Here is a 10,994-nt window from a genome sequence, read left to right on the forward strand (position 1 = left end):
TTGGACACCTCTTCACCTCAAGTGACCAATTAGACTTGGACAGCTCTAGTGAGTTGTGTTCGGAGCTCTTGATAATTACAAGGAAGAGTTCGGGCCACTGGCGGCCTCTCTCCCGTGGATGCAGCTCAATGAAAACGCTTTGCTATCAGCACCTTCGTTTTTTTTATTTTTTTCAGCACCAGGAATAATGAGTCGCATAGAGGGCAATAAAATCATGTTTGACTACTGTTCCAAGAATTGTCAAGCTTCATATATGGACTGCTTCTGTGGCCATGCCTGTCTGCATCTTAACCACAAACTGACAGCAACCAGAAAACGCAACATAACAAATCAACTTATGATATTGCAGTAACGAAAGGTGTTCACAATATCAGTCATTTTCGTGGTGTCATATAAAAGGTGGCACAGAAAGGGTTAAAATGTGTCGCACACATCCGGAAACACTTTTGATTGAACCAGTGCTACAAGTTTGAATAATATGTGTAAGGTGTTCTAGTAAAAACAAGTTAAAGTTAGTAGGCGTTTGCTTTTCACTACGTTACCACATAGTGGGTTCAGTTCTTTCATTGTTTCTCATGTTTTACATCCACCACTTATTTCAAGTTGGTGGATGAGTGCTTTGCAAGTATGATCACGAAACAGTTGATGTCCTTATATATCGTGTTCCTGTAGAGAGTTCTTGCATGGAGTTTGCATTCTGTAAATTTACCAAGACTCTCTAAAGAATTGCAACTATTTATTCTGTTCTGCAGCTGTACACATTTTGAAGATGCGAAAATGTGGTGAAACTAAACTTTCAATAGACAGACTTAATTGGTGCCAGAAGGGGATAAGGTTAAATTTATTTAAGAGGACAGTAACGATAAACAATGAATCAGTTTAGACTGACAATGTATTCTTTGAAAACTCTATTTTGATAATTTCATGATAATAGGTTGATTGAAGAGGAAATTAAGGTCAAAGTATAATTTCCTGAATTTCGCGCCAAACCTCCAGCGCCGATACGTCAGTGTGGGGTCACAAATTTCAAAGCACTTTTTCACACTTAGGCCTCATTGGCTCAGTAAATGTTTGCAAAACTTGCCAAGTGCAATCTTCATATCTTTAAGAATACAATGTAGTTGATTCTTACTGGTAAGCAATTAGCTAGGCTCTAGCAGATGTCAAAATCTACGACGTCACAACGAGCTGTTGTGGGAACTTCAAAAAGGCGTCGCCATCAGTTTTCAGTTTTTTGCAGCTTTTCTGGCTTACAAAGCCTCTTCTAATGGTAAGAGTAGTTTTTTGGTATTCCAGAAGGGCAATTTACGAATACAGTTGAAATAATTTTTTCCTTTAGTGTGCCTTTAAAGGCATACATAAATGAATTCAAATTTCAGAAGTATGTTGCAAACCACGCCATATAGCTTTCTCTAACGCACCATTCTGCCGAGGCCCAAGGTTCTAAGATTTATGAAGAGGAGAAAGAGAGGAGATTTCATGTGAAACTCTGCCTTAGCTACTATCAGTGTAAGCTTGTGCTGTGCATGACGCATATCCTAGATGGCACCTTGACTCCATGCTGTGACATAAATTCAAAACCGTGCGACAAGCCCCAGTGTGGAAGGACACACACAATTGTTTGTATGCACACAAACGAAACAGTTTGTAAGCTGGCGTCTTTCTTGGCATACAGCAACAACCCTCCATCTCCGAAGTTGGCCCACGTACTGTGTGCACTCTGGACAGACTTTGCTCAAGGAAAGAGTCATATCCAGTATTTTCAGTGCAGACATCTCCTCGTCCCCCTACATTTTCGGCAATGTTAGCAAGCTGCACCAAACCAACGCCACCCCATGGCTCCAGCAACATCTACTGTAATAAATATCACCAGCATCTTGCGTATGATTGACTGTTACCTTACATTGTCAGGGAAAAACGAAGTACAAACAGGCTTTTTCAACCTGACTTTTTTTTTAAACATGCATTTAAATGAGCATACAGCCTATGAAATGTGGTGTACGTAATCTGGACTGTGATTTCCTGAAGCAAAGCAAAGAAAGTATAAAACTGTATTTAGCGTTCCTTTGAACAAAAATCATCAGACTAGCATCTGCTTCAATATGTCAGACCCCAAAATATGCCTCTAAATGTGTTGCCAGCCAATTTAGTTTTGTCCAGCAGTGCATATGAGGGGATTCTGGGGGAAATACAGCAGAACCACGTTCATACGTCTTGGGAAAATACCGCGGCAAAAACGCACTAACCGGGAAAACGTACGACCCGAAGTAACCAAAAAAATTTAACAGACTCAACTAATCTTGGCATCTACGTAATGCGAAGCGTCGCGCGGATTGTTGCGGCACGAGACGCCGATCCGCGTGGAGCTGGTGGCGCTCCGGCGGCCCGAGACGCGTTTTATTTTAAGAGGGCGACGGGAGACCGAAACGATATCGAGCTGGTGGGCGACGCCGGATGCCGCCGAAGCAAAAAGTGATGCCCATATATCGCGCCGCCTGCAGCAGGGAAAGGCGGCGCGTTTGGATATATCGCTAACGTAAAGGGTGCAGTACGCTACCATTGGCACTACGCGCACCACGCGCTGTAAAACAGATAGGTGAATATGCTTATCGCAATAGGTTTGGCGGCGATAGCTGCGAATGAGGCGTGCGACGACCCGGGCGGAGATTTGCTGGTACCGCGGAATATGAAACGGTGCGCGCCGTCGTTTTCACGTGAGACGGGCTGCTATATACCGTTCTCGATCGCGTGCGCATCGCGCCTTTTCTTGTGGAAATGGGATCTAGTGGCCGAAAAACGTATACGATCGCAATCTGCAGCCGGGAATTCAGTTGTCGCCTGTTAAAAGCATGCGCTACGTTTCCGACGGCGCCACGCGCTGTGAATCAGATAGGTGAACATGGATGCTTATCGCAATAGCACTGGCGGTGATAGCTGTGAATGCCGCGTGCAACAACCCCGGAGAAGATTTGCTCGTACCGGAATGAGAACCTGAGTGCGCGCCGGCGTTTACACGCGAGACGGGCGGATGCGTACTGCGGTGATGCTGGCTCAATTGGCGGGCAGCTACACTGTTCTCGATCGCGCGCGCCTCGCGAATTTTGTTTACATGGGATCTGGCGGCCAGAAAACGTATCATACGATCGCAGTTTGGGGATGCACTGACCGTTGGTGCCGAAAAATCGTGTTTTCCAGGAACGTATGAACCGGTAAACAATGAGCGCTACTGATATTGGGTGATTTTTGTGTGTGTGTGTTCTCTATTGCGAACGTTGGCGCAGAGAAACATACGTAACCGGAACGTATCAACGCGGTTCTACTGTTACCCTCTGCACTTCTGCTGAATGAGTTGTGTGTATTAGTGACAGGTTTCAGCTCTGCAATTGCAGCATGTGCCAGAAGTACCAAAAGATAATTAGTTCAACTTTCTACTTGAACACTGCAGTTTATTTTTCATGCAATGTCTGCCTCTTTCTATATTCCAACGTAACATTCCACCAAACTGCACTGTATGCCACAGCCAGCTTTCAAGAAATCTGTATGAAATAAAGAAAAAGCTTTCACACATGCACACTAACATAGGCATGCATACACTCACAGGTGTGTGCACAAGCACAAACATCATACAAAGCCAAGATACACTTAAGCCAAGGAAAGCAACACGGAAGTGAACTTGTTCACCAGTGGACATATATACCTGTCTTTGAGTCCCTCGTAGACTGGTCCAGTCACAACGCAGTCTGCATAGGGCACCTCTATCCCGGCAATTGCCTTAATTGGGTAGATGAAAATATTGGCCACACGCCCCACAGGCACAAAGTTATTCTTGCTGGCAGCCCTGTGCCTCAGCAAAATAAATGTTGCAGCTGCAGCTATGCCACCTGCTGCTGCAGTTGCCAGAACAATGGTGCTCACGTGTGGGGCTCTTAACACAGGGAATGACATTGCTTGTTGTGTATTTTAGTTTTGCTGCTCCTCCTAAAATAGAAACACATGGGTCATTTTTAAATGTTTTAAAGATAGCAGTCTTGAGAAACTACTCGGGGTAGATAAATATTTTAGATAAGTATTCCCAGCTGTCACAAATAAATGAATGGGGGGTGGGGGGATTGAAACCAAAATTTTTCCTGTGCCAATATTTTTGGCTCTTGAGATATTTATAGAATTCAAGAAAATACTTTTATTCCCTAAACAATTACAACCAGTATAATTACCTATCGCTGTCACTGTCATCACAAAAATTTATATAATACATGGCCCTTCAAGATGGCTGCTGGGGTCTTAAGCATTACCCACAGCAAACAAGCTGGACTTTCCCACATTGCTTGACAATAAGCTGAGCTCGTGCACAGCAAAGAAACAATGTTCACCTAAAGCAAACCACATTCACCGAAGTTTATATATATATATATATATATATATATATATATATATATATATATATATATTAATTTGGTTTAATAACATACCCATGGATGGTGTTATAGAAATATGTACGATCAAAAGTGTCACAACCAGGTGCAAATTAACAGACCGACAAACTGGTAACAGGAACCTCAAAATTATGTAGTAGTCCGGCAATCATCTGTGGTTGTTGCCACAAAATGGGTGCCCCTTGAAGTAATATATTACTGAAATTACCCAATCCAGAATTGAATTTGTGCTTCCAAAACGATACTGAATGATCATATTAGTATATTTTGTGTGAATATTTGGATTCTGATGACAAGTGCTTTCTCACCATGTTCACAATGAACGAAAATTAGGCTGGGAACCACAGCCCACATGCTTGCAAGATTTCACTTACTGGTATAGATATGGTTACAAGAGGGCATATTTTCAATGTCAGTTTACAAAAGGTCTCAATATTTGGTAAGGCAGGCTTGCAGTGAATGCTGGCAACTACCCCTAAAACGTAAATAGAAATACAATATTTTACAACATAATAAAACACTTTGCCATTTGTTTTCGACTTTATCATACAATACAGTTTCATCCCACAAATTTTAACTGTGTTTATAAAAATTAGCTAGTACAGTTAAACCTCTATATAGCGAAGTCGGTAAAATCGGACATTTGCTTCGTTATATCGAAATTTCGTTCTATTGAAATTCGACCTTTTATGCAAATAAGTACAGTCGCCGATCGATTTTTCTTACGCAGAAAGAGGCCGCAGAATTTTCTGAATTAACGGGCAAACGGGAAAGAAAATTTGAATGAGGAAACAATTCATTTTGACAAAATTTGGGAGTCCGCGATGATGATACGGTTTCATGCCACGTACGTCGACGATTTCTCCTCGGCGGTACGAATTAAGCGAAGCTAGCCACGTTTCACATGCAGTCTGCCCCCGTGGTTAATAGCATCGCCCGCACTGGGAGACGCTATTTGGAAAAGCACCGGCAGCGGGGAGCGAATGCTTCCGTCTGCCTCTCGCTCCAACCGGTCACCGAAACTCGAGATTACGCAACCTCCAATACTAAACGTGCGGGAAGACAGCTTACATGGCGCCACGCCGTCTCGGCACGCCCACTCTTTGCACACGCGGCAGATTGTCCCTAAAGCAGGGTGCGCGACTGCGCATGAGCTCAGTCGCGCTTACAGCCACGCGCAGCCACAGCCGAGACGCGTGCTAGAGATCGAAGCGCGCGCCAACCTCACCCCCAACCCCGTCGCGCGCGCTTGATCCCGTTACCGCGAGCTCGCTCCCCTACCCTTCCTTCCCTTTGCTCGCGCGGGAAGGCGGCATCTTTCTTGCCTCACCCTCGCACACTTTCACTCGCACCTAAAGCACACAGTGCACGGGGCGCGATATGATCTTATCGAACTTGGAATTATATGAAACATGATGCGGCTCCACTTCGGCGGTTGCTCATCTCGCGCGGCGCGATTTGAGAAGTGTGTTTGCAAGCAACCGCTTGTAATTCTATCATTTGACCATCTGCGTTCGCGGAAGTTTCAATTTATTGTCACGGCATTCCTTTGCAGTGGCAGTGAAACTGCGTTATATTGAAATCGCATAGAACACACTTAGTTTGAGTGGGGTTTTAAATGCATGGTGTTCTATCGACAAGATGTTATGAAATGACAAATACTTCGTTATATCGAGAATTTCGTTATATTGATGTTCGTAATCTCGAGGTTTAACTGTATATGGGTAGAGATCTAAAAATACACTTAAAGGGACACTAAAGAGGAACACGAATTCAGTTCAGACAAAAGCGTAGCACCATCCATGCACTTTCTCCGATGCAGCTTTCACTAAATGAAGTGTTTCCCAAAACCTTCCCCACCAGAGAGCCTGTTATGGAATAAACTTCTGTAGAATGTGCTTATTCGAAAAGTATGTCTGAACTTGTTCTCCTATCATTGCTGCCCAGTCTTTTGAAGTCTTTTGAGGCCTACTTGAATGTTCTGCTATTGTCCAATTATATAAAAGACTTTGCCCATGCTACCTTGAGTGGCAAACCTCTTGAACGCACGCTTTACTTTTTCTTACAAGAGATAGCTGACATGTTCAAGATGAACAGCTCAGACAGTGGTGAAAGTGAATATCAGTATACATGACTTTGACAGAATTCCATTCACTTTGCTGCAGAGACCTGGCAAAATCAACTCCTGATACTTCAAAAGACAGCGTAACATATGGACTCAATATGCTGCAAGAGAAGTAAAGGATGTGCTGCATACCAAATACCATCACCAGACAGCACAACCATGTAGTACTCTCGTGATAAATTGCCTGGTCCTTGGTGTCCAGAAGTCCTCTCCAAGCTAAGCCAAAACGTAGCAAACACCATCATGTAGTTTTCTGTGGTTTAGCATGGTAATTGGGTCCTTACGTGGAAGCAAAATTGGATGTTCCGAGCTCTCCCGAAAGTGATTGAAGCCATCCTCCAACACAAAGTAAATCCCTTTAGTCATAATGTGGCTTAGTATTGTTGGACTAATGATGACATTTCATTCATCAATGTTCCATACTATTTTTCTTCAGTGTCACAAATCCAGTATTCCTCAGCTTCATGCAACTCAGTCGAGAGCAGAGAGCAGGAAAACCATAAATAAAAGGCAGAGTGGTTAAACGGGACTGAGCCCTATTGTCTACCCTGCACTGAGGAAAGGGGAGGAAAAGATTAAACGGATCTCTCCTTTTAGTGGTTGAAGTTGAAGTGGTTGAAGTGCACCACTGCTCTCAAAAGGCCCTCACCAGGTCCCATCGGAAATTTTGGTTGGGAATGTGGCGTTGCCATGCTACCAAGGGGCAAGCGTCACCACCCAACATAGGCACTCCCACCCTTTCCCTCAACTAGTCTCCAAAGGCGACAGTCATTCCCTGCCTTCTCCAATACCAGAGCCAAGACACACTGTCACGTCTATGCCATGAGCCCCATCGCTTTTCATTTTTTTCTTCTCTTTCTTTTTTACTGTGCAGCATGCTTCCAGTGAAGGTTTCATGCACATTTCATTGGACGATTACCAAAGTGAGGTGCCATAATCCGTGACGTTGCAAACAGTGCATCTACATATGGGCATTTATGCGTGTGACCTTTTGATTCTCTGACGGGAAGTGGGGTTACCTTTATAGGAAGGGAGCAAGGGTGTTTAAAATTTCAACTGTTTTCATGCCAAGAAGCACTCCGATACTTTTCAGACACAATCGTCGGCATGTGATCTGCAAACTGAACTTGTTTGCACACTGAACTTTCTGTACTGCCCAAACCTGGCGAGGAGTCCTTTAAGGTCTTGAATGTGACAATCATGGACAACCCTTTTTCTCTATGCTGTCACTATGCTGTCACTTTTTCTCTATGCCTGCTATAAGAGCTGTAGTTCATAAAGCCTGCTGACAAGTTGTTCACATTCATCTTCAAACAATATGCTTTCTTCAGAGCAGCCAGCTTCTTCTCGATCAGAAACACTATCTTGCAAATTATTGTTAGTATTAAAAAATTCTTGTCCCTCCCACCAATGCGAACATCGTAGAAGTGTCTGCACAGTTTCACATCTAGATAACAAGTTAACAGTGTGCTAACTTGTGCCGGTCAGTACATACTTATGTCAATAACAGCCCTTTTGAACTTCGAAATCAGTGCTCATGTTTGTTGTCTCCCTTTTGTCCCATTTAAGAATGCTCTTTTTTCGTATAACAAGTTAGCCATGTTCTAATCACTTGGGATATGTTTTCACATGTCAGCATTAGTCAGCGTCTGTATTTCTGAAACTCGGTTTGCAACCAACGTCTTCCACTGTTTTGCAGACTAAGACATCCAATGTAACACAATCATTGAGTCAGTTCACATCACAGTTTTCCTGTCTTTTATGCTCAACACGCTTCACAGAAGACTTCACAGCTGGGCTGCCGAGATTCTCACATGAGCTCTAGTCAAAGTAGAGTCATTCTCTGAACTTGCACCCTTCTGTTACAATCAGCATGTAATTCAGCATCGGAAGTCCGGGCAACATTCCAGCTCGCCTGCCTTTGTCGAGCTAATTGTCCTAATCTCTGAGCAAATGTTACCACTTCGGCATCTGCCACTCCCCAAGTTGATTCAGGCAACAAAGCAGGCAACGAAGGGGAGAAGGCCATTGACAAATAAATCGCCAAGAGGACCAAAATTCTGCAGTGAACACTTGGGCACTGGCACCTCCATAAGTGCACCTACACAGCCGACTCGGACAGCCAAGCAACCACGAGGAGTAAACTACCTTTTCTGTGGAGACCTTCCTGCTTTTCTTCACAATGGACTTCTCCGCCGATTGTATTTATTTATTTTTATTTATTTATTTGTGCATACTGCAGCCAAACGTTTGGCTATAGCAGGAGTAGGAAGAGAGCAATGAATTTTACATATACATTACAACTATTAAATAGCAGTAATAAATTCATCTAAATGGCATTTGCGTACATTTCCAGGCAAAGCATTCCAGCACTGAATCGTATGAGGGAAACAACTGTACAAAAACAAGTCCGAACGAGAACTATACGGAACTATATTTAGAGCATGATATCGAGAAATATTTGAGGGGGCTGGAAATTAAATATAATCCTGAGAAGAACAACGTGGTGAACTGACATAATTGTGCAAAAACTTTAAACAATCAAAGTGGTGACGTTTCTGGTGTGATTACATTCAGATTAGAAAGGTCGGAAGAGGGTGGAAAAATATATATCACAATGACAATAGATAAACCTATAGTTGCGGACAACTTTCTGTGGCTATGAAGGGAAACCTACAGAGGCAAAGCAAGCACAAGTGAGAGCACTTCTGAAAATGGTCCTGCATTTTAATCCACATTAGTTTAAGCTGGGGAAGACAAAACATAAACACCTTATCAGCAAAAGTTAACTAAGACAGAACACACAGCTGTGTGTAAAGGTTTATTTATTTTGCGACTGTTTCCTTCCGCGGCTGGAGAAACGTGAAACCGCCGCACGTGGAGGCTGCCTCGATTTAGCACCTGTTCTGAGCAAGCAAAAGCACCGTCAAACACTGCCAGACTACTTGGCGCGGTAACATATGTGCAGCAGCTACGCGCACGTACGTACCTTTCCCTTCATAGTCACAGAAAGTTGTCTGCGCATACAACAGCTTTTTTTTCTGTACCGAGTCTAACTACTTGACATCCTTTTATGATGGGGATTCCATGTGATAGAGGCGCACTCCAATATCGGACATATTAGGATTATATAGGTTAACAGTCTAGTGTGTTTCGGTGCGAAACGGAGCGTGTGCTGCAAATAACCGAGGCGTCAATGGGGTTTTTTACACGTTAGTTCAATATGCGAGGACCAAGACATATGCGAAAAAATAACTCCCAAATATTTATATTGGTTAACTCTGTTTAGGGTTTGGTTGTTAAAAGAGTATGTGAAATGAGACACAGAACGCCGCCTTGAAAATGATAAAAGGACAGTTCTGCGGAAGTTGATGGTCATCTCCCACTGTTTGCACCAGCTGCAATACTTTTCAAAACAAGTGTTAAGAGCGACATGATCAGATTGACATTTAATGGCACGATATATGAGACAACCATCGGCACTTAAGCAAATTCTTGAGGAAATAATAGAAGGAGAAGGAAGGTCATTTATATAAAGTAAGAACAGGAGAGGGCCAAGCACAGAGCCTTGTGGTACACCTGAAGATACACCTACTGTCGGGGATTTACTAGAGTTAAAAAGTACATACTGGGACCGTTTGGATAGAAAGCTAGATAACCAGTTTACAATATTATAGTTATTTGAAATACTTCGAAGTTGTATTGGTTATGTGCGGAAGGTTACTTAAGGCCGTCCTGAACCCCGTGTTAACTAGAACCGCTCGAGGCGGATCAAGTCACGCCTATCTACCAATGAAGTGAATACATTTCTTCTCGTTTTCAGCATCATGATGCTCGCCTTTGTCGTAGTGTCCAGATTCCTGTGGTGAAACACATCTCATCTGGTCCAGATTGTAGATCTGGTCCAAATCAATAGATTTGGCCATAGTAAACTGAATGATTTGTGTACCTGTAACTTCTTGCATATTAAGGTATACCACTGCTCCATGCACAGCTGGACTATAATCACTGAAGACATGGGTCATTGTACACACATGCTAATCCTTCAGCAGACAATCAAAGTACAGGGTCATGAATATTTGGCTGCGCGTGTTCAAAAAAACATTTTGCACTCACCGCAATACTGTTCTTGCTCAAGTTTTACAGAACCATCGTATTTTCTTGTCTACTTCGTTTAGTATAGCACTTGGCACGATTAGTCGCCTGTTTTTTAAGACAAATATGAGAAATTGTTTTCGCCTATGGGAAAAATGCCATCTGAAAAGCCGGCCCTGGGACAGACTTGTGTCGCCGCCTGCTGGCAGCAGCAGGAAGGAGCTGCTGTCACGTAAGCAGCCGATTTCAAGATGCCATTTCATCTGTGAAGCAGTTCCTTCCTGCTGCTGCCGGCAGGCGGTGACATAAATAAGTCTGTGCCAGGGCAGGCTTTCGAGACG

At 43.3% G+C, this 10,994-nt stretch overlaps 1 protein-coding gene across 8 annotated transcripts in view; it reads right to left on the reverse strand.

Annotated features, from left to right (window-relative positions):
• Nucleotides 1–10,994, reverse strand: part of LOC142577530 (mitochondrial amidoxime-reducing component 1-like) — a 54,829-nt gene that overhangs the window by 41,664 nt on the left and 2,171 nt on the right. For 4 of the 8 annotated variants that reach the window (XM_075687105.1, XM_075687107.1, XM_075687104.1 and 1 more), the window contains exon 2: nt 3,698–3,978. The exons of 2 other annotated variants lie outside the window; for them this stretch is intronic. In XM_075687105.1, coding sequence (XP_075543220.1) covers nt 3,698–3,945 — 248 coding nt within the window. In that variant the 5' untranslated portion in view covers nt 3,946–3,978. Of the gene's footprint in view, nt 1–3,697; nt 3,979–4,807; nt 4,909–10,994 lie in introns of those variants that run through there. 2 more of the 8 variants (XM_075687106.1, XM_075687110.1) reach the window with 2 other exon arrangements.

This window comes from Dermacentor variabilis, chromosome 1 (genome assembly GCF_050947875.1).
Source record: "Dermacentor variabilis isolate Ectoservices chromosome 1, ASM5094787v1, whole genome shotgun sequence".
Lineage (NCBI taxonomy): Eukaryota > Metazoa > Arthropoda > Arachnida > Ixodida > Ixodidae > Dermacentor > Dermacentor variabilis.